At 41.5% G+C, this 24,540-nt stretch overlaps 1 protein-coding gene across 7 annotated transcripts in view; it reads left to right on the forward strand.

Moving 5' to 3' along the window:
• SASH1 (SAM and SH3 domain containing 1) overlaps positions 1-24,540 on the forward strand; it is an 890,912-nt gene that overhangs the window by 817,100 nt on the left and 49,272 nt on the right. For 4 of the 7 annotated variants that reach the window (XM_048844286.2, XM_048844290.2, XM_048844289.2 and 1 more), the window contains exon 9: positions 22,667-22,799. In XM_048844286.2, the coding sequence (XP_048700243.1) occupies positions 22,667-22,799 (133 nt within the window). Of the gene's footprint in view, positions 1-16,345; positions 16,672-22,113; positions 22,484-22,666; positions 22,800-24,540 lie in introns of those variants that run through there. The other 3 variants (XM_048844292.2, XM_048844293.2, XM_048844291.2) reach the window with 3 other exon arrangements.

Here is a 24,540-nt window from a genome sequence, read left to right on the forward strand (position 1 = left end):
GGTTAGAGGCAAAAAAGCATCCTCTTAAAAATGGGAAGTTAAATCCTACTGAGAAAAATAGAAAGGAGCGTAAACTCTGGCAAGTTGAGTGTAAAAGTATAATTAAGCTGGCTAAAAAAGAATTTGAAGAGCAATTAGCCAAAGACTCAAAAACGAACAGCAAAAACTTTTAAGTAAATCAGAAGCATGAAGCCTGCTAAACAATCAGTGGACAATCGAGGTGTTGAAGGAGCACTCAAGGAAGACAAGGCCATTGCAGAGAAACTAAATGAATTCTTTGCTTCAGTCTTCACTGAAGAGGATGTGAGGGAAATTCCCACACCTGAGCCAATTTTTTTAGGTGACAGAAATGAGGAACTGTCCTTGATTGAGGTATCAGTAGAGGAGGTTTTGGAACAAATTGATAAATTAAACAGTAATAAGTCACCAGGACAAGATGGTATTCACCTGAGAGTTCTGAAGGAACTCAAATATGAAATTTTGGAATTATTAACTGTGGTATGTAACCTATCATCTGAATCAACTTCTTTGCCAGATGACTGGAGGATAGTTAATGTGACACCAATTTTTTAAATTGACTCCAGAGGTGATCCTGGTAATTACAGGTTGATAAACCTAATTTTGGTACCAGGAAAATTTGTTGAAACTATAGTAAAGAACAGAATTATCAGACACATACATGAACACATTTTGTGGGGAACAGTCCACATGGCTTTTGTAATAGGAAATCATGCCTCAGCAATCTATAGAATTATCTGAGGGTGTCAACAAACATGTGGACAACTATGATCTGGTAGATACAGTGTACTTTGTCAAAGGCTTTCTGAAAGTCTAGGTCCCTCACAAAAGGTTCTTAAGCAAGCTAAGCAGTCTTTGGAATGTCCTCTCATGGATCAGTAACTGTTTCAAAGACAAAGCAAAGGTAGGAATAAATGGTCAGTTTTCAGAATGGAGGGAAGAAAATAGTGGTGTCCTACAGGAGTCTGTGGAATCGGTGCTGTTCAACATATTCGTAAATTATATGGAAAAGGGGGTAAACTCTTTGCAGATGATACAAAATTACTCAAGATAGTTAAGTCTAAAGCAGACTGTGAAGAGTTACAAACTGATCTCACTAAACTGGGTGACTGGGTAACAAAATGGCAGATGAAATTCAATGTTGATAAATGCAAAGTATTGCACATTGGAAAACATAATTCCAAGTATCCAAACAAAATGATGGGGTCTAAATTAGCTGTTACCACTCAAGAAAAAGATCTTGGAGTCATTGAGAATAGTTTTGAATATACGCTCAATGTGCAGCAGCAGTCAAAAAAGCTGACAGAATATTAGGAACCATTAGGAAAGGGAAAGATAAGAAGACATAAAATATCATATAATGCCTTTGTATAAATCCATGGTATGCCCACACCTTGAATACTGTGTACAGTTTTGGTCACCCAATCTCAAAAAAGATACATTAGAATTGGAAAAGGTAGAGAGAAGGGCAACAAAAAGGATTAGGGGTATGGAACAGCTTCTGTATTAGGAGAGATTAAGAAGACTGGGACTTTTCATCTTGGAAAAGAGGGACATGATAGAGGTTTATAAAATCTTAACCAGTGTGGAGAAAGTGAAGAATAAGGAAACATTGTTTATTCCTTCACATAACACAAGAACCAGGGGTGACGCAATGAAATTAATAGGCAGCAGGTTTAAAATGAACAAAAGGAAGTACTCCTTCACAGAATGCACGGTCAACCTGTGAAACTTGTTGCCAGGGGATGTTGTGAAGGCCAAAAGTGTAACAACGTTCGAAAAAGAACTATGGTAGGTAAATTCATGGAGGATTAGCCAAGGGGGTCATTAGCCAATGTCTGTCAGACACTGGGAGTGGATGAATAGCTTGAGTGCCTGTTCTGTTCATTCCTTCTGAAGCATCTGGCATAAGACACCGTCACAAGGGATCTTTGGCTAGATGGACCATTTGTCTGACCCAGTATGGCCATTATGTTCTTATGTAAAAATATTTTTACTAGAACAATATTTGCTTTTAAGTTTTCTAAAAACTGAAAGATTCTCATCTTCAACTAGATGGGAGCAGCGGGAAAGATGATCCTTGTTCTCTCCCTGATATGGCAGATTTATCTGAAAACTGTGGGGCAAATTGCTCTAATCATTTTCCGAGCCATTTTTATGTCCAACTGAGGACGTCTATCTTGATATTTCTTTCCTTTGTATTTACAGAGCAAGTAAGTCAGTATATCAGATGGAGGTATATTTCCACCTCCCCCTTCCTTTTTTATTCCCCAGTACAGTCCATTGTTCAGTCACAGCTCCAATAGAAGGGTTATTAACAGTCATTCTTGCCTTGTGGCATCTCAAGAGGGTGAAAGAGGCTAAAAATGTTACCATTAATAGTAGGAAATATGAGTTAGATTAGCTGGGTCTGTGTCCCTGGACAACGACGCAATCAAATTAAGCAAGGCCATGGATTTAAATGTCTGTTTTGGGTCTCTTATTCCCAGACCCCAAAATATAAGCTTCCTATAACATAACATAAATTCTGAACAAAAGTAAAACTGTCCCTTCCAGGCTCTGTGGCTGGCAGAGTCTACTTATAGCACTCATATAACAAAGTCTGAATTATTTTTTATTGAGGTTTGTGGCAGTCACATACAGCATCCACAACATAGCAAACTAAGAAATTCCCTTTTCCTTTGATCCAAACTCAGTAGGGATCTCAATTCCGAAAGCTCTCCCTTCTTAGATCCTTCAACACTGAGTGTTCCTTCAGAGAAGTCACTGGGGGTCGGACGTACCTTTGAAGGTAGAACTTGACTGTGATAGTCCCAATGTTTTCTCCCTAATGGAGTGACCTAGCAACTTTCCCCAAAAATAGGGTTCCTTGTCTTTCTCTATGTTGAGAGCAGAGAAATCTGCTACAGCTCTGTGCTTCATTGGTAGGTTTTAACCATCTTCCTGCTAAGTTCTGTGTGGGCCCATATACCCCATTTCAAAATGCCTCTTAAGATTTTTGCCCATTCTTTTAATTATTTTCCCCCACGTAAATTTAGTGCTGGTGAAAGGCACCAATGTTGTTTACCCTTCAAGGGAGAAACAGATCAGGCTCTTTAATTAGTTTTAGTTAAGTACTAGATAGGCTACCAAGGAAGGTTGTGAAATCCCTGTCACTGGAGGTGGTTTACTTGGTCCTGCCTCAGCACAGGGGGCTGAACTAGATGACCTCTTGAGGTCTCTTCCAGCCCTACATTTCAATGAGGCCACCCCTTTCATCGACCAAAAAGAAACGGGTAAAATGAGGTCAAAGGCATGGGGTTGTGATCAGTGTCAAATGTGAAAGAGATTGCAAGTTGCAAAAATCAAGTAAAGGACACCAGAGTAAAAAATGTCAGATTGATCAGTCTGGAGACAAGTCTTCTATGCAGAAGTAGAGTGGACAGTAGCGGTGCATGCTTCTCCAGACTGCTTTGACAATGGGCCTCTGTTCTGATCTAAAAAGAGCACCTTCAGTTCAGTTTCCATGCTCATCCAATGCCTACTAGGAAGACAATTGATTGCTTTTGTGGTGATGGTTTTGTGATTCGGACTTTGATCTGCTACGGACTAAACTGACTCCATCAAACTCATTTAATGTAGACCATCAAGCAGAGGAATTTTTAATATATTAGAATCATTCTTTAAAAAGCCCTAACTTTTCACAACAGGGATGAAACCTCAGGATATGATTTTTAATGAGTCACTGAAATTGGAATTTCTGGTTTTAATTAAAACTCCATGGATCTGCAGATTTTGTTGGCCTTTTTCCATTAAATCTCTGAGCCAAAGTGTTAGTGAGCAGTTTTTAATGGGACTCTGAGAACTTAGAAGATCACGTTTCCATCTGAACAGTTTGTACCCACTAACACTGTGACTGAGCCATGAGACGCTAAAAGTGAAAGAAAGAGAAAACAACAGTTTCCTCCAATATTTTTAGTTTTTCACTGTATTTGACAGCTGTTTGTGTGTAGACAGGGTCTCTGCTTTGCTGATGATCAGTTTCAGCCCTCTCATGTACTGCTCTGGAGAAACTCACATTCATGCTCTTTCACCACATCCTGCAGTAGGATGGTTAATAATAACACAGACACAGAGCTGCTGATGTTTCTGAGTATGGGGCCAAGAGAGCATTGCCTGCTTCCCAGATTTTAACACTGGTCTGGAGAGCACTAGGAGTCTGGTAGGAGGTTATCAGGGGCTTGTGCATTAGAATTTAGAGACCCCTGCTTTGTGTGCATGATTTACCTGGTTTTGGTGTACATCCTTGACACACCAACAGGCAAGAAACAGGACAATCTATTCAGAAATTTTGCAGGGAGATACCCCGTGCAGTTCAGAAATTTACTTCAGTTGGGTAAAAGTGAGACATTTCAAGTTGTCCCTTTAAGTCACCATTTAATGTGGACGTTAGAGAAAAGGAGATGAAAGAGCATGGTTTTTTCAGCTTTGCTGTTTCATTAAATGAACCAGGCAAACTATGGACAAGAAGGATAGTGTGGATGTATTTATATCTTCAAAAGTCTGTTCTTTCCCCTGAATTCCAAGGGACTCCTCCGAGCCAGGCAAGTGCTCTTCCTTGCAGGGAAGCATGTTGCTTTCAAGTGTAGTTATAATCAGAAAAGTGACTGAGTGCCAAAAAGCACCTTCTTGCTCTAGCATGCAGCTACACACAGAAGCTTCTGCAGATATTAATAGCTGAGAATCATAGAATATCAGGGTTGGAAGGGACCTCAGGAGGTCATCTAGTCCAACCCCCTGTTCAAAGCAGGACCAATCCCCAACTAAATCATCCCACCAGGGCTTTCTCAAGCTTGACCTTAAAAACGTCTAAGGAAGGAGATTCCACCACCTCCCTAAGTAACGCATTCCAGTGTTTCACCACCCTCCTAGTGGAAAAAGTTTTTCCTACTATCCAACCTAAACCTCCCCCACTGCAACTTGAGACCATTACTCCTTGTTCTGTCATCTGCTACCACTGAGAACAGTCTAGATCCATCCTCTTTGGAACCCCCTTTCAGGTAGTTGAAAGCAGCTATCAAATCCCCCCTCATTTTTCTCTTCCGCAGACTAAACAATCCCAATTCCCTCAGTCTCGCCTCATAAGTCATGTGTTCCAGTCCCCTAATCATTTTTGTTGCCCTCCGCTGGACTCTTTCCAATTTTTCCACATCCTTCTTGTAGTGTGGGGCCCAAAACTGGACACAGTACTCCAGATGAGGCCTCACCGACGTCGAATAGAGGGGAACGATCACGTCCCTCAATCTGCTGGCAATGCCCCTACTTATACAGCCCAAAATGCCACTGGCCTTCTTGGCAACAACGGCACACTGTTGACTCATATCCAGCTTCTCGTCCACTGTCACCCCTAGGTCCTTTTCTGCAGAACTGCTGCCTAGCCATTCGGTCCCTAGTCTGTAGCGGTGCATGGGATTCTTCCGTCCTAAGTGCAGGACTCTGCACTTGTCCTTGTTGAACCTCATCAGATTTCTTTTGGCCCAATCCTCTAATTTGTCTAGGTCCTTCTGTATCCTATCCCTACCCTCCAGTGTATCTACCTCTCCTCCCAGTTTAGTGTCATCTGCAAACTTGCTGAGGGTGCAATCCACACCATCCTCCAGATCATTTATGAAGATATTGAACAAAACCGGCCCTAGGACCAACCCTTGGGGCACTCCACTTGATACCGGCTGCCAACTAGACATGGAGCCATTGATCACTACCCGTTGAGCCCGACAATGTAGCCAACTTTCTATCCACCTTCTAGTCCATTCATCCAGCCCATACTTCTTTAACTTGCTGGCAAGAATACTGTGGGAGACCGTGTCAAAAGCTTTGCTAAAGTCAAGGAACAACACGTCCCCGCTTTCCCCTCATCCACAGAGCCAGTTATCTCATCATAGAAGGCAATTAGATTAGTCGGGCATGACTTGCCCTTGGTGAATCCATGCTGACTGTTCCTGATCACTTTCCTCTCCTCTAAGTGCTTCAGAATTGATTCCTTGAGGACCTGATCCATGGTTTTTCCAGGGACTGAGGTGAGGCTGACTGGCCTGTAGTTCCCAGGATCATCCTCCTTCCCTTTTTTAAAGATGGGCACTACATTAGCCTATTTCCAGTCGTCCGGGACTTCCCCTGATCGCCATGAGTTTTCAAAGATAATGGCCAATGGCTCTCCAATCACGCAGATGATTTTTCACTGACAGTTCATGCATGCATCATGTTGGTGTGGGTCCAATTGCCAATCAACTTGCCTGGCAGAGAACATCCTCCCTAATGCTATTTGTCATCATATGGCAGTTGAAGACATTTGGCAAGAGGTGTGAGAGAGAAGCAGATTGCAATGTTGTTCCCTTGGTCCCTCCTACTCTTTCCCAAACATCTGAGAAAAATTTACCTGCTCCTTAAATCCCCTGTTGGGGATGCTCTTAAGTGGCTTCACTAAGGTCCCTACACAGCACAAGTGTCTCGCTTACATTATGCAAAGCACAGAAAAATAGGAACAAACGGGCAGTGTGTGCTCAGGCATGGAGTCAGTTGTCTGCCCATGTAGCTACATTAGGAAAGTGCCCTGCCCCATAACACACCATGTTAATGGTTTACTGAGCTGAGTACTGAGGGATTTTTTTTTCATTTTACTAAATTTTTAATGGGGCCTGAAGAGATCCTGTTGCCTGTTCTTGACCCCACCCCCTCCTTACCCTCTAGGGAAGATGATGGTCCACTGGTAGCTGTCTGGGGCAGAGCGGTGGGTGGTCTCCTGAAGAGTATTTTATGGTTGGTATGTCTGGGTATGAGTGCTCTCCTCGAAAGACATCCAAGAGATAATGGTAGAATTAGGAGAGAGTTCCAGGAAACTAAGATGAGAGATCCTGAGTGGAGGGAGGATGCTGGAGGGAGACCAAGAGGGATAGGAGCTCTCAGAGTTACAGCACTTCAGACTTCAAAGTTAGTTTTGCCATGCAACACAGAACTATAGGAGCGGTCCTACAGAGAGAGATTTGAAGGCTTAAAACAAAAATTGGTTGGTTGATTATTGATTTTCTTTTTCCTCCCTGTCCATATCATTTGCATTTGCCTAACAACAAACTGAGAGAGACAAGGTAGGTGAGGTAATAGCTGTTACTGGACCAACTTCCATTTGTGGAAGGTACAAGGTTTCAAGCTTCACAGAGCTCTTCTTCAGGTCTGGGGAAGGTTCCAGAGTGTCTGAGCTAAATAACAATCTGTCCCAACCTGTAAACAGAAGGGGTTCCCACATGCTATGGGAGACAATTAAGGGTTAGCAGAAAGTAGGGTATGTTACAAATTGTTGTAATGAACCGTAAAACCAGTGTTTCTGTTGAGTCCATTGTTTTCAGTGTCTAGCAAAGTTCGAATTGAAGTTCCCAGGCTTTTGAAAGTGTTGTGAAGGTTTCTTTTGAGGATGAAGATTGAGAGGTCAAATATGGAGTGATCGCTTTGTGAAAAGTGTTCACCTGCAGGTAATAGGACGGTTTTGGTTTTTGTCATTGTTCTGTGGGAGTTCATTCGAGAGCATAAGGATTGTCTGGTTTCACACACAGAGGAGTTGTTGAAGCATTAATGCACTGGATGGGGTACACCACACGATGTGATAGTCATGTTTAGGATGCAGGAATCGTGAAAGATGTGTGGTGGGGGGGATATTGATCATCATAGCAATGGAGAGATGTCTTCAGGTTGTGCATCTATTGTTCTTGTAGGGTGTGGTGCCGTTTTGAGCTGGTGTGTCCTCGCCTGTGGGGAGCTTCTTTCTGACAATGAGGTTGGGGGTTTGTTCAAAGGTCAGAAGAGGGGCTTTGGGAAATTTTTCTTTCGGGATGTGGTGCCCATAAATATAGGTTGTAATTGAAGAGACGAAAAGCCATACTGGGTCAGACCAATGGTCCATATAGCCCAGTATCCTGTCTTCCAACAGGAGCCAGTATCAGATGCTTCAGAGGAAATGAACAGAACTGACAACCATTGAGTGATCCATCCCCTGTCATCCACTCCCAGATTCTGGCAGTCAGAGGCTAGGGACACCCAGAGCATGGGATTGCAGCCGTGACCATCTTGGCTAATAGCCATTGATAAGCCTATCCTCCAGGAACTTATCTAATTCTTTTTTTAACTGTGTTCAAAAAAAGAGTTGGCTCTTTTCCAAGCTGAACAGTTCCAGTATTTTTACTCTCTCCTCATATGGAAGCTGTTCCATACCTTCTCTGTACTTTTTCCAATTCTAATAAAGCTTTTCTGAAATGGGATGACTAGAACTGAGATGGCATACCATGGATTTATATAGTGACATTATGATATTTTCTGTCTTCTTATCTAACCTTTTCTTAATGGTCCTAAGATTCTGTTAGTTTTTTGACTGCTGCTGCACATTGAGTGGATGTTTTCAAAGAACTACCTATAATGACTCCAACATCTTTCTTGAGTGGTAACAGGTAATTTAGACCCCATCATTTTGTTTGAGTAGTTGGAATTATGTTTTCCAATGTGCATTACTTTGCATTTATCAACATTGAATTCCATCTGCCATTTTGTTGCCCAGTCACCCAGTTTTGTGAGATCCCTTTGTAACTCTTCTCAGTCTGCTTTGGACTTAGAAAGTTACTCAAGATAGTTATCATCTACACATTTTGCCACCTCTCTTTCTCCCATTTTCCAGATCATTTATGAATATATTGAACAGTACAGACCCCTGGGGAACACTATTTGCCTCCCTCCATTCTGAAAACTGACTATTTATTCATACCCTTTGTTTCGGTCTTTTAACCAGTTACTGATCCATGAGAGGACCTTCCGTCTTGTTTGCTTTCTCAAACAGGGTATCACGAATCAGCAAAGGGCAGGAGTGTCATCTCTCTTGTGTCTGAAGGGAGGCTACCTTCTGTCGTTTCTAGGTTGTTAATAGTAAGGTTTTGTGTTCTTTAAAATTTGCTAAGCCATAGCTGACTTGGTTCTCTGCCAGGTTCATGCAGTTTACCTTTTAATCTCATTACTCTGTGACCAGTTTGTTTTTCAGGAAGCATATCACTCACTTCTATAGGAAGCCAATATCCCTGCTTTATGGAAATAGTTGCTGTCTTTTTGATAGGGCATCTCGAGTGTAGAATTTCTAATTATTTTACTTAAATATATCTTAATATTTTAATTTCATGTCTCTTCTGGAATAAAGGCTGGTCTCATTAAATCCCTAGACAGGCTCTTGCCAAGTGTTAGGACATAAAGCAGGTGCAGATTACAAACAAGACCCTCTCTGGATTTTATATAAGTGCTTATTTGTCTTCTCCTAGGAGTTGGAAAGAGTGGGTGAAGAAAAGGGAAGGTTTCATGACCACATTGCTTTCTTTTGTATGCTAACTGATGTGACTTCTGTGCTCTGCAAAGATAGTGGCCTATTTGATAACTCTGGAAACTGAAATCTTCTGCTCATCTAAAGTGGGAGTACAGCATGGAGATAGCAGTGCATAGCTCCCTACCCTGCTCTACAAATGTGCCTGAACCCTGACTTGAAAGAACCATCACTAGGATGATATGGCATAATTTCCTCTCCATGCACCTCTGCTGAGACTGCCAACTGGTACCAGTTGTCATGATCTTTTGTTCTTTCTTTTTTTTGTTTTTGTGTGGATTTTAGGGAGAGAGTATTGTGACAGATAGTGTACCCACCACAATATACCCTCTAGGCCTGAGACTACTAATAAACGTCACTGGCATTTTCTCTAGGTATCAGTTAAATTAAGTCGTCATTATCACTGGCTGCATTGTTTGTACTTTGTTTCAACTTTGATCAAGGAAGAGCTGTCTGCCATACAGAAATCCGACTTGCTAGCACAGACTCAAAATGGGATTATCTAGTTCCATTTGAAGAGAGTTACTCTTTTAACCACACCATGCTCCTGTAGCCTCCCATACTGCTTGGTGCCCTCGTCAATCTCAGCAAAGAGAGCAAGGAATGAATAGGCCTAGAAAATGAACTGCTCCTTCATTCCTACAAGGGGTGCCAGGAGTGAAGCCCCGTTATCAGTGGGGAAAGAGCACTGCTGCTATCTCTGTTGTACCTGCCCTTTGAATAAACAGAGGACTTCACTCTCCAGGGCTGTCAGCTCAGCACCTTTCACCAACACTAAATTAACCCACTCACTTATTTTCTTTGTAAAGCATGTCAGCAGACCAGGACTAACTCCTAAGGTATATAATGCAAATCACCATCTACGGCAAGGCCATTTTTTAGAAAAGCTTCCTACTTGATTTTTGCTGTTATCCATCTTATGCTAATGCATTTCTTAATAAGAGGAAATAGAGTCCCCACAGAAAATAGTTCCAGTGAGTACCAAAGGTGCTATTGCTGTTTTCATTCTTTATCATTTTTCACAAAGGACATGCTTCATTTTACTACATAGTTTAATGGGCCTAAAATTTAAAAGAATGTCAAGCATTGATTTTTGTATCTGGCCACTGTCAGAGACTGGGTACTCGACTAGCTGGACCACAGGACTGATCCACTATGGCAATTCCTATGTATCTTTTTTCCAATTTATAATTAAATTTCTATTTAAAGAGGTTCTAAAATGTTAAATCAGGAATTATGCATGCACCTGCCCCCCTTTTATAAAACTGTTGGAATAAAACATGGTCAAATAAAAGGCTACTATTAGAATTGGGTCTTAGCATTACAGTTACTGTTATATTGGTTGATAAATATAAAGAAGTTGAAAAATTACAGTATAATTTCTTTTAAAACCAATTCTGTCCCAATATCTAAGAAAAATAATGACGGTAAATCTGTTATGCTGTACTATGTAACAGCATTGTAATGATTAAGACTGCTGATACTTTCCAAATGCAGCAATCCTTTAAAAATTTCTACTGATTTTAGTCTTGTTACAGATGGATTCCTGAAACCTTCAACTAATAATCTGAGACACTATATTATAGTAACCAGGAAAAAAGTCCAGCTCTTTATGTTGTAATATAGTCATTTAAACTAATTGGAAGTAAATTAAAAGCCAGTGAATATTCAGTCTTTATTTATTATTAGCAAATGAGGGAATGAGGAATATGTATCATTTGTAATTGTTTCAGGCACTACAGTGTACAAGGTGATACTGACATACATAGATGGATAGCTTTAACATTTTGAAAAATGATTTTGTCCTAGAGAGTATGAACTTTCAGGCATTAGAGCAAGCACATTATTGTCTCTAACAAATGGAGACTTCTAAGTTTATGCAAGAAGATTTTCTCCATGAAAAGCTAGAGGGTGCAAGTGGATGTTTGTGTTGTACTGTTTCTTGAGGAGCTTATGGTCCATCAAGGGCTGGCATAGTCTTTCAAGTAGTGAAAGCTGAGCATGCTTTTGGATGAACGCAGAGCTTTTTGTTTTTACACTGTACTGTGCTTAGTCCAGTTTCAACACAGGTTTGTTAGTTCCAGCATGCACTGATGTGATTTAATGCCTCTGCACCTCCTTATAATATTGGCAATGCTTAGAAATAGTTATAACAAAGAAAGAATCTGTAATTGTCAAGTCTAGCTTTATAGTCATAGCACTGAATTCCCAGATTACATGTAGAACATAGGACGTCATCCTATAAAGTGCTGAATGCCCTCATCTCTCACTGACATCACAGGCTCAGCAGCTCACAATTAGGTCCTAGTGAGGTTGGCTAAAGAACTACAGCATAACAAAAGACCTGACCTTTATTGCCTCATGGGTGTAGTAACCTATGGGAACATTAACAAGAGAAACACAAATCAGCATTTTAGGTTCCAGTGAGCAATTCAGTGTTTGAAAGTTTTGTGAGTACTGTGTGGTGATGATAACATAGCAGGAGTTAATCAAAGATTTGTTAATACTTGGCTTTTAAAAACACGTATTTTTTCCCTTTCAGTCTGACATTTTCCAGAGCATTTCTAAAACTTACAAGAAATGCCTATTTGGGTTAGGGTTAAAAATAAAACGTAATCAGTTTTTTTTGCCGTTACAGATTACCATGGAGGCCATCTCCATGCTGTGATCATTTGCCTCGCTATTTGTAGGTTTAATCGCCATTGAGGCTTGTAGGGCTGTAGTGTTTCCCTGACCATTGTTACAAGGAATTTTTATTTTCTAACAACATGCTTATGCTAAACTATTGAATATGAGGCAACTCAGCTGATGGGTAGCCCAGCAAAACTCCCATTGACTTTCAGCAGGAGTTGCACATTCTTATGCTAGTGCTGGATATGGCCCTATATAATTAATTTGTAAGAAGTCTAAGAAAAAAATCCTGTTAATATTGCTAAAAATAAAAAGGATTAGAAGCCACCAGGCAACAACTGTATTTGAACATAGTGGTAGCCAGCACAGTTCTGATCATGTGGACAAGGTCATGCTGTCTTAATTTACTACAAGATATTAGGCCATTATATGGGGGGGGGGTGGCTTCATTAATATTTCCTCCTTCTGGCTTCATGTTACCTTGTTCTTTCTATCCTTTTCCCCATCTGGCAGCTGCCTAATTCCCCTACTTTCTATTCAGCTGGCTAACAGTTCTTTCTATGGAATATGCCATTCTCAGCAGATGAATCAGCCAGCAGGAGATGGTGTAAATGTAATGTGGTTTCCCTCTCCCCACCCTGTGCCTTTGAAGACTAAGCATGTTACTTCTGGAACAAAGTCTTGCTCAGCTCAGGAATCAAGAGTTTCAAAATCCATGTGTTTCATTCCCCCACTTGGCAGGCCCGTGCCAAATAATCTTTACTTATGGTACAACAGAGAATTTTAATAGAGCTCATATTGATTGCCACTTGCCTTCCCCAGGATTGGCGTGTTCATTTTGCTTATGATGGTGCCTTTAATCATTTTACTGTTGTAAAAATATTGTAATAACAGAATTTAAATTATTTCATCCCGCATTAAGGGTATCTGTGGGCTGTACAAATCTTACAGAGGCATGTAGAGTTCATATACAGCATCCCGCCCCCAGCACGGGTATAAGTAGCAGTGTAGAGGTGAGGCACTACTTAGGCAAATAAAGACATGCCAGAACCTTAGGGTATGTCCCATACATAATGCTCTCTGCACCCAAGCAGTGCCTCCCCCATCTACACGGCTATTTTTAGCAGTGTAGTGTGCTGCTGATGGAGCCTTCTCCCAACGTGGGGGAAGGCTCTGCTAGGGGAAAGGCAGCAGGGAAAGGCCCTGACAGCTCCCTGCAATGGGGAAAGGCTCCAGCAGAGGTGAGCTGCCAGAAACTTTACCTGCTGCTTTCCCCTCCCGCCCCCCGCCAGAGCCTTTCATTGCCATGTGTAGCTACACACTAAAGTGTGGACACCACCAGTGTAGTGCCTGTACCCTTGTCAAGGTTCCTCCCCCACTCTGAACTCTAGGGTACAGATGTGGGGACCTGCATGAAAACCTCCTAAGCTTACTTTTACCAGCTTAGGTTAAAACTTCCCCAAGGTACAAATTAATTTTATCTTTTGTCCTTGGAATAACCACTGCCACCACCAAACTCTAACTGGGTTTACTGGGAAACGTAGTTTGGACACGTCTCCCCCCCAAATCCTCCCAACCCTTGCACCCTACTTCCTGGGGAAGGTTTGGTAAAAATCCTCACCAATTTGCATAGGTGACCACAGACCCAAACCCTTGGATCTGAGAACAATGAAAAAAGCATTCAGTTTTCTTACAAGAAGACTTTTAATAGAAATAGAAGTAAATAGGAGTAAAGGAATCACCCCTGTAAAATCAGGATGGTGGGTACCTTACAGGGTAATTAGATTCAAAACATAGAGAATCCCTCTAGGCAAAACCTTAAGTTACAAAAAAGACACACAGACAGAAATAGTCATTCTATTCAACACAATTCTTTTCTCAGCCATTTAAAGAAATCATAATCTAACGCATACCTAGCTAGATTACTTACTAAAAGTTCTAAGACTCCATTCCTGGTCTATCCCCGGCAAAGACAGCATATAGACAGACACAGACCCTTTGTTTCTCTCCCTCCTCCCAGCTTTTGAAAGTATCTTGTCTCCTCATTGGTCATTTTGGTCAGGTGCCAGCGAGGTTACCTTTAGCTTCTTAACCCTTTACAGGTGAGAGGATTTTTCCTATGGCCAGGAGGGATTTTAAAGGGGTTTACCCTTCCCTTTATATTTACGACAACCCTACATGCCACTGCCTGTATAGACAAGGCCTTAAAGGGGCCTCTGTTATTATGAACCATCTTTGATATGAATGTAACTACATTTAATCACTTCACTGTTCTCGCTCGAGGTTTTTATTCTATTCCAAGAAGCTGGTTCTCATGGATGATGACGTTAAGCTCCATTAATTTTTAGTACAGTATATTCGAAAGAATGGCAGTCTCCCCAGGCCACCTCAGCCCTGCCAAAACATGTCACGCAAAAGGCTGTTAAGACATACCATTGCTAGAAGCACTGTTTCACATACAGTATTATTTGGGCTGATGAAAAATGTCCTAGACCTTGAGGGAGAATGAGGGAGGACATTTTATTTTAACAGACATTAAATGCATCTTGATTCTGCCACTCTCTCTCTCATGCTGAGTGGTACATTACTATGCATGTCATCCCATTAAAATCAATTAGACAAATTACCTAGTATAAGGTACTGTTCAACAGGAGGAAGTGTGGCAGTATCTGGCTCATGAATGGAGCAGTCAAAGATGTGTTCTAAAAAGTTATTTTAACTGAAAACCTGCAAATAGTTAACATCTTGAAACTTGCCTCAGCAACTGTTCCAGAATAAACAGACGACCTAGGAGAATTACATTTTTTTAATTAGTTCTTGGTACATATGACAAATATTTCCCACTAATTTCAACAGGCGATGTCATCACCCTCTAATGTGTAATGTGTCATCTGACTGCCATTGGTGAACTCCTCTGATTTCTTCATAAGTAATACTGGTCCAAATTCAGCTCTGGTGTTACTGAATTTTGAAGCTAGGGATAATTTGCACTATGTTTTATATTTATACAGTTACTTTTGCTAAGTGGCAAACACATTTTTGACCCCTTATAATTTTTGTAAAGACGGGAGTAATTTTCTTCTAACCTTTCAGTATGGTCCGTATTATCACATCCAAACACTACACAATTTTACATACACAGCCTGTGCTGTGATTAGCTTTGTGAAATGTTCTTAACGAAACCTGAAACCAGGTAAAACTGAAGTTGCAAGCCCAAAACTTGAGCCAGGTTTGCCCATGCTTGAATCTGGGACAAATTTCAAGTGAAGCTGGCCAGTGTCTCATGGATATCTGAGAAAACTCAGTCATCTCTCCCAAAGCTCAAGAAGTTTCAGCTGAGTTATACTTGGATTTTTGGGGTTCAAGTGAAAAGCAAAACTCAGGGGGTATGAAACTCATCAAATCAAAACCAGAAAAAAGGTTCACATGATTTCTATGGATCTGAAAGGGCTCTGTTTGCACAGCTTTGGCTTTATAGTCATTGGTACTAAGATGGAGAAGGTAAAAAAGTGTCCGGATGGCTAGATGGGTCATGAAAGAACAGAGTGTTGCACACACCAAAAGGGCCAGATTCTCGGTACTGCTCCTGCTGCTTGAAACGGCAGTAAGTCAAAGTGCACTACGGAACTTTTAGTGGGCAGTAATGGGGTCCATGTGGCCTGGTAGTATCTGTAGATTTACACCCAGCTTGCTGTACACTGTCTCCGTGTGGACAAGCCCTCAGATTATCTCCCAGGAAATGTGGAGATCAGGCACGAGGCAAGAGATTTGAGCTCAGCCTTGGGAGAAAAGGGAGAGATCTCACTTTTCATGTGCACGGTCTAGTGCCTGATGAAGGAGCATCATGATAATCTGAGCTAAACTGAGATTTTGGTCAGTAAGATTTGGGAGAGAATTTAAATGGCACCTGGGTGAGGGAAGAACATTTGAGTTCCCGCTTATTGATTATTTTAAATAATAGATTCTATAATTTCAGCAATAACGTTCAGGCAAGGGTTATTTTTCAGTGGGGATCTCTCTGGGGGGCTTTTTGTCAAAAGAATAAAAAAAACCAAACCCCAACCTGGTAAAAGGTTTTAGTTGTGTTTCCTAGAGAGACAGCCTCCACTCTAACAGTAGTGTTTGAGTGTCAGTTCTTATCCTGGCTTTGCACAGATTCTCTGTATGTTTTTTTTTTCTTTCACTGAAATTCCATAGACAGTAATTAAGGAACTGGAGGCCAGCAAGAGGTCAGCAAGCCTTCGTCAGTGAAAACAGGGATTGTTTGCCATGTACAACACTCCCTTTTTTCCTTGTGGTGAATAGAAGATTTGCTTAGAGCTGATGACTTATGCCTTTCTTGCAAGCTATGCAGCTAGCAAGTAACTGGGGGAATCAGTCAGTGAGCAGAAAGCAGCTAATTGAGTCCAGCAACATGCTTTTTTTCTTCTTTACATATTAAGCAGTGGAGTCGGAGCCAGTGTGATGACTGATAATGTAACTCTGGAGAAGAGGTGTCTTGTGCACAGGATACTAATCGAATATAGTGTTTAAGAAGTGCCTAATCCTAAATTTTAGGGTTACAAAGCTGACAGAGCAGGAGCTGATCACTTGGGGGAATTATTCGGAACTGAGCTGTAGGCCTATAAATGCCGAAGCCGGTAAGTCATTAAGTATGTGGTATGATATGGAGAGGATGTGCCTCCTGTCTCAGAGAGAGAAAAGGCTTTTGTGGTTATTGTTAGGCACCGCATAACATGCTGAGCTTTTCTTGTCTCCTCTTTTCCTTTCCCTGGGACTCTGTACTCTTCTGTTCTATTTTCCTGTCCCCGGCTATAGTCGGACTTCTTTTGGGGGGGGAGGGGGTTCTTCCCTGCCCCGATAGTAAGATGATTATATTTCTGGCGGACGTAAAGCTTGTTCTAGAGAAAAAGGGAGAAGGGACATATGTAACCACGTCTCCCAACGCAAGCAGCAAATCTGTTTGATTTGACAGGCTCAGAGTTCTGGAATGACTAATAAGTGGTTAATTATCGGGCACATCATACATAGAATTTGTGTATTTGCCCCATTCTGTCCCTCAAGAATTGTCTGACTGTCCCAACACAATTGCAATTTGGGCTCAAATTTGGAGATTTGGTGGGAGATTTTCTGGTTCAGTAAAGAAATAAACTATTACTAGGGCTTGAAATTAATTTCAGAAGTTTGATATCTTTCCAGATGGTTTCATACAGCTTGAGTAAAACATCATGTATGTTTTTGTTTACAGGGCTGAAGCAGATCAATCAAGTAAGCTGGATTTATCTGGACATAGCCCTGATATTTCTTAAATACTTCTATTCTATTAGGAGTGGGCTAGCAAGCAATCGTACATTATGTGTTTTACACAGAATGCCTCTAAAACCCTGAAGTGATCCCAAAAATTTCCCTGCAGAGTGTTAGCTACTTCTGTTTTATATTAGTCCAATAATTCCATATACCCTCATAAATGTGAACATGCTTTGTAAAGATCTAATTCAAGCGGGGAAGTTAGGATTGTTCACTATTATTATTTATATACCGCCTAAAATGGACTGCGTAGTGTTTCATAGATCTAGAACAAGGTACATATCTTTGGCCCAAAGAACTTACGTTCTAAATTGACAGCATAAAAAAGTCATAGGAGGAGGAGGTAAGCGGGGTGGAGGACAGTAAGTTATGGGGATGCAGTGCTTATTTTAGTCCCTTGATTACTTTTTTTAAACAACTACTTTTAAAATTGTTCTAATTTTGGTTTAAGGGATCGTGGGAAAATATGGTTTTTGAGAATAGCTATTGAAGGAAGAAGGGGAGGTTGCGTGGGGTACAGAATCAAGGAGGACATTCTGGGCGTAGAGCACAGCAAAGGTAATGGCACAATTAGGGTTTCAAGAACATTTTTCACAGTATTATGGTCACACTTGCTCTCCAAAAAAGAGCTGAGGCTGCAGGTACAACTTGGAGTTATACTTTTCCAGTCATTCAATGCATGATTGTTGCAGTTCTCTGTATGCAGTCCTTGGTATTTACAGATGCTGTTAATTTAATTCCAGTTTCCCTGTAGCCCTTCGTGCGGTTGTGTAATAGAGTTCTCCAAACTGGCCCAGTTTCTTTGCTATTAGAACATTGCAGATGTGTCAAAGATGCACTTGTTCCAAAAGAAGCTGAGAAAGGAAACTCCGCCCAAGCATTAGTGCCAAATAGGCCCCATAGGCTTTGCTCTATTCCACTGGCAGCAGAATGGTGCACTGTCCCTTTAAAGCATGTATAATTTTTTGTATTGGCTTGGTCAATTTGTTATGGCTTAAAACTGTGGAGCCAGCTGTCTGCAATCTGATGTAATGTTGCCATGGAAACTAGAAATGAAACACTTAAGCATTCACCACAGAATTACTACATACAGCATTAGCCAAAATAATTAAAGTTGAGCCATATGGGCTTTTGGATGGAAAAAATGTGAAGCAGCAAGGATGGAAATTGGGTTGTTTCTATTTACAGTACTGTAAATCCATTTGTTTTCCCTTTGGAATATTCAGGAAGGCCTCTTAATAAGGTTACTTAAGAGTCAGGGTATTATGCATATTAGATGCCTCTATTTGCTGTACAGAAAGGGTTAACTACGCTGAAATTTAGTGTAATAGGATAGCCTTATACATGTAGCAATAAAACATTTATAGACTCATTGCACTGTAAGCGCGCTCTGACCTCTGTGTGGGACACCTACCATGTTGACTGCATAAAGTGCCCTTTCTGATTGCTAGCCTTGCTTGCTGTGGGACCTTTCCCTGCAGGAAACCATTGATTGTAACATAGATTTCCTTTGTTACCTATAAAATTGTTCCACCTCAGGACAACACTTTGCAAAGGTCTCCCCGAATATCCAGAGATTGTGCCTATACTTTTGTATTGTTACAATATGTTGAAAGACTTAAGAAGATATATCTGACTTCGATAGCAAGCAGCACTGAAAAAGCCTGCGGGAGAACGGTTGCTAGAGCTGGGTGGGAAATGATTTTCCGAGCCTGTGAGAAATGTTGAGACTTTGAACATTTTTTCCCATCCCAAATTGGGATGAAAAGTTGAAATGTTGAAAAATTTTGTGAACCAAAAAATAAAAAGAGAGAGAAGAGGATTAGGTCAATCAAAATATTTTATTTTGATCATTTTGACACATTTGGCTCCAATTTTGACCTTTTTTAAATTTTTTCACATTTTTAAATTATAAATGAATTTACATTTCAAAATGAAAAGCCATTTCAAACCAAAAATTAGAACTTTTTGTTTAGAAAATACCAAAATGTCCTGTTTCAACAATTTCCATACCTTTTTCAAAGTTGCTTTCAAAATGGGAAATTTTTCAAACCCAATCCTTTTCCATAAGCAATTTCAGTTTCAAAGAATCAGCATTTTCCAGCAAAAGTGTTAACTGAAAAAAATCCAGATCAGCTCTTGTGACTATCACTTGTAATGGCAGATGTATAAGGCCTAATCTATAAGGTATTAACAGTCTTTCTCCCCTACAAAAAAAAAAGATAGATAGATATTCTGTGCCACACACTCTCCTGCTTGGTAGGAAAGTTCTGCTGGTCAGACTCTGCTGTTGCTTTTAATCAAACAAATATCCCTCAATCTGCTGGCAGTGCTCCTGCTAATACAGCCCAATATGCCGTTGGCCTTCTTGGCAACAAGGGCTCACTGCTGACTCATATCTAGCTTCTCGTCCACTGTAATCCCCAGGTCCTTTTCCGCAGAACTGCTGCTTAGCCAGTCAGTCCCAGCCTGTAGTGGTGCATGGGATTCTTCCTTCCTAAGTGCAGGACTCTGCACTTGTCCTTGTTGAACCTCATCAGATTTCTTTTGGCCCAATCCTTCAATTTGTCTAGGTCACTCTGAACCCTATCCCTACACTCCAGCATATCTACCTTTCCCCCCAGCTTAATGTCATCTGCGAACTTGCTGAGGGTGCAATTCATCCCATCACCCAGATCATTAATAAAGATGTTGAACAAAACCGGCCCCAGGACCGACCCCTGGGGCACTCCACTTGATACCGACTGCCATCTAGACATCGAGCCATTGATCGCTACCTGTTGAGCCTGATCATCTAGCCAGTTTTCTATACACCTTGTAGTCCGTTCATCCAATCCATACTACTTTAACTTGCTGGCAAGAATACCATGGGAGACTATATCAAAAGCTTTGCTAAAGTAAAGATACATCACATCCACGGCTTTCCTCCTCTCCACAGAGCCAGCTATCTCATCATAGAAGACAATCAGGTTGGTCAGGCATGACTTGCCCTTGGTGAATCCATGTTGACTGTTCCTGATCATCTCCTTCTCCTCCAAGTGCCTCAAAATGGATTCCTTGAGGACCTGCTCCATGATTTTACCAGGGACTGAAGTGAGACTGACCAGTCTGTAGTTATTCCCCTCTATTCAGCACTGGTGAGGCCACATCTGGAGTATTGTGTCCAGTTTTGGTCCTCCCACTACAGAAGGGATGTGGACAAATTGGAGAGAGTCCAGCGGAGGGCAATGAAAATTATTAGGAGGCTGGGGCACATGGCTTATGAGGAGAAGCTGAGGGAACTGGGGTTATTTAATCTGCAGAAGAGAAGAGTGAGGGGGGATTTGATAGCAGCCTTCAACTACCTGAAGGGGGGTTCCAAAGAGGATGGAGCTAGGCTGTTCTCAGTGGTGTCAGATGACAGAATAAGAAGCAGTGGTCTCAAGTTGCAGTGGGGGAGGTCTAGACTGGATATTAGGAAACACTATTTCACTAGGAGGGTGGTGAAGCAGTGGAATGGGTTACTTAGGGAGGTGGTGAAATCTCCATCCTTACAGGTTTTTAAGACCTGGCTTGATAAAGCCTGGCTAGGATGATTTAGTTGGTGTTGGTCTTGGTTTGAGCACGGGGTTGGACTAGGTGACTTCCTGAGGTCTCTTCCAACTCTAATATTCTATGATTCTATGATTTACCTTGATTTAAACCAGTCTGCTGCTATCCTACTTCGTTGTATTAAAATAATAATCTTTCACTTGGTAACTAATTACATACTGTATTGGTCCCTATGATAAATGCACTCACTGGGTCTTGTGGACTCTTGTGTTTAGCAACATTGGAATTGCCATACAGCATCCGACCAGCAGACCAGTTAGTCTTTTTTATTTTAGAATAATGTGAATTTTGTTTTAATCAAGTAAATTGAGGAATGTGGGTCAAACGCTCTGCTGGCACAACCCCACTGGCTTCAAAGGAATTGCACCAGCAGAAAATTTGGCCCTATGAGGGATTCCCATTGACTTTCAATAAGTGGCATCTCAGTGAACTTTGAAAATATACCCAGGTGTTTGCCGTTTGACATCCTATCCTGTGGTTTATGTTGTTCCATTCTGACTTTTATGTATATTTTAAAAGTCCATAAGCTCTCCTATTTTGCCTGCCTTTAAATAGGCTCATGGTTAGGTAACAATAGGGTGGTTTTTTTTCATGAGAAGAAAATAATGCAGTTTGACATAAAGTTCATTGTGAGAAAGATGCATAAAATTTTTGAGCTGGACCTTAGAATGTGATGAATTGGTTGGGGTATACACAAAGACAAAGGTATACAATCTGTGCAGCCCTCCAGCTGGAATGGGCAGTGCTTGCTGGAATGCACTGCATACAGTGCCAGTCCTGTACTGTAAGAGCTGGAGTGCCTTCCTCCCCTCTCTCCCCCTTTTTACATTTGAAATAGATTAAAACAGAGGAAGTAGCATATTGAACGTTGGATCTGTCTCAAAAATTGGAACCCTCATTTCGTCCACAAGGAATAAATTGTTTCAGCTTGTTGTGTGTCTGCTGCTGGAGCGAGTGAATTTTTTTTTGCCTCTGTAATGTTTGATACTTGAGGGAAAACAGCTGGAACTGAGCATAATGGATCAGATGCAAAATGAAACGGGATGCTGGGGAATATGGACTATACTGTATATCTGAAAAGGTCAGAGTTTTCCCTTGGTCATTGTTGGAGGAATGCTGTGTCCATCCTAAGCCTAGCCTTGAGAGCCTTCAAAAGGAGTGTGGGATAGTGGGAGGAGGAGAGAGAAGATTTTGTAGCTGTGGCAGCATGTAACTAATGAACGAGACAGAGAATGAAGTCTCTTCCTTTCCGTCCCCTTCTTGTACTGCTGGTTTTAATTTTCTGGGAAGACTGGAAAAAGTCAATGATAGAGTTTCAGTTTGGAGAAGCTGTTTATTACCAAGTTTAAATGGCAAGTTCCGACAGGCCAGACAAACCAGTGCCTGACCCAAACCACAGGAGCGTAACTGGTATGGTAAGAGAGCCCTGCCTGCAATGCGTTGAAAGAAGACGTGAAAGTAGTTATTACACAATGCATGGAAAGGAAGACAAGGGCAGCAATGTATTTCAGTGCTTTTAGGACCTTCCGTTGCACAGAATTAGAAGTCAAAATGGTATGTTATGCACTTTGAAACCTGTCAATAATTTCAACGCTTCTCTCTGACCTGGGTGGAGAATATAACCCCTGTTACAGAGCTGCTTTGACACAGAGCGGCAGCTGGGTTGGGTTAACTTGACTTCACGGAGCAACCCATGGAACAATTACGTTATTAACATTCCCTTTGTTTCTTTGCCAGTCAAGAGAACAATCGGATGATGAAACAGAGGAATCGGTGAAGTTTAAGAGGTTGCACAAGCTGGTTAACTCTACTCGCAGAGTCAGAAAGAAACTAATTAGGGTGGAAGAAATGAAAAAACCCAACACAGAAGGTAAAAGCAAAGTGCATACAGTTATTCTCAATTAAACTGAAATGGTGACTTTCTATTTCTGTGTTGAACAGGGTAAGGTTGGGGGCGGGGAGAATTCTGGGCGAGGGGTAATAAGAATGATTATGCTCATGGCCATAAACTTGTAGCTCTGTGAAACTGGGTGCTGTTTTCTATAAAGACTGAGTTATCCCAGCTGTTTTAAGACTTTAAGGAGAGCAATGTGGCTGTTTGGGAGGTGGTTACTGCTACAGCTGAAGGTCTGTTAACACTCCGAGTGCAATATTGGACAGCCCTTTTATCAGGAGGTTAGAACTTGGCTTTATATTTTGACTCCCCCTGTTGTATTTTGTGGAAAGAATGAAAGGTAGCAGAAATTCCACGATATTTGTGCCCCTATTATGTCACAAACAGCAGAGCAGAGCCACCCTGACTTGGTTCTTTTTCTCCAAGCCTTTGGAGACACCTTTGCAAGAACATTCCCCAATTGCAGCTCTAAGGATTTGGAAGGGGAGTGGCTAGTTGAAGGTGTAACTGTTCTACATGGTATCATTCTTTGGCAAGGCCAGAGAATTTCTATCACACATTCTTGCTGCATTAACTCCATCTCTGTGCCTTCTATGATCCTGGTGGGAAACACATAGGCAATCAGCTACGGCATGCAAAAGCCATGTTGCTGGTGGAGAGAGAACCTAGGGAGAGGTGCAGAGGCTCACCCTCTCAGTATGTATACACTGCAGTTAACTTGGATGATCAGTACCTAGGTCTGAACACTGGAGTTAGCCTAGCCTGTATGTGAACAGCCACACTGCAAAGCCATACCCAAGTTGCTGGGTCCTCACTGGTGCTGTGCTCACCTGTGTGTGTCACTAGGACTTGTAGGGTTATATCCCATTATTCTTTGTGCTGCAGTAAACTGAGCCACTCTATGGTTCTTTTTTTAGTGAATTGTAGGAGAACTTGTCTGTCCTTCTGGGCATAGACGGAAGTATGAAGGCTCTGGAGAACCGTCAGCACTCGAATGATTTAGCCTATATCCTCACTGCAAAGTAGGCGAGTTACCAGCCTAAGTGAAGGCCTCACTCAGGTTTTAGCCTCTAGCCCCATACAAGCTAGCTAGACTTGGTTGAAAGCACCACTAACCTTGGGGTGAGATGGTTTTGTGTGTGGATGGGAGGGAGTTGGAACTAACATGCTGTTTGCTGCCATCACATTGTTCACTCTTTGTACCCTGCCCCCTACCCTGTGTCTGTCTTGTCTATTTGGACTGTAAACTCTTCAGAGCAGGGACTGTCTACTGCTCTGTGTTTGTTCAGCACCTAGCACAATAGGGCCCCTCTTTTGGTTGACCCTTAGGCATCGCTGTAATAAACGTGATTAATAACAACAAGGGACATCTGTGTGATTATAGGACCATTCTCTCTAACCACTGAAAGCCTCTCCTTCACTAGGGGATGATGTGTGTGGAGTTTCCCCCAAGGAAATTTTCTCTCTTCCACAATGTTTTTCTGTGGCAGAGCATCATTTTCAGATTTAAAGTGCTTTACAAACACTGTCTATTTAATCGTCACAACACCTTCTGATAAGCATTATCCCCATTTTTCAGATGGCAAGTGACTTCCTCAAGAACACAGAAGATGCTATGGTCAGGGTCTCAGCCCTCTCTTTCAGCAAGTAGTTAAATTTGAGTGAATAAAGTTGATTCTCTAGATAAGACATTTGCTATGATTCTTAAAAATCAGGG

This window comes from Caretta caretta, chromosome 3 (assembly GCF_965140235.1).
Source record: "Caretta caretta isolate rCarCar2 chromosome 3, rCarCar1.hap1, whole genome shotgun sequence".
Classification (NCBI taxonomy): domain Eukaryota; kingdom Metazoa; phylum Chordata; order Testudines; family Cheloniidae; genus Caretta; species Caretta caretta.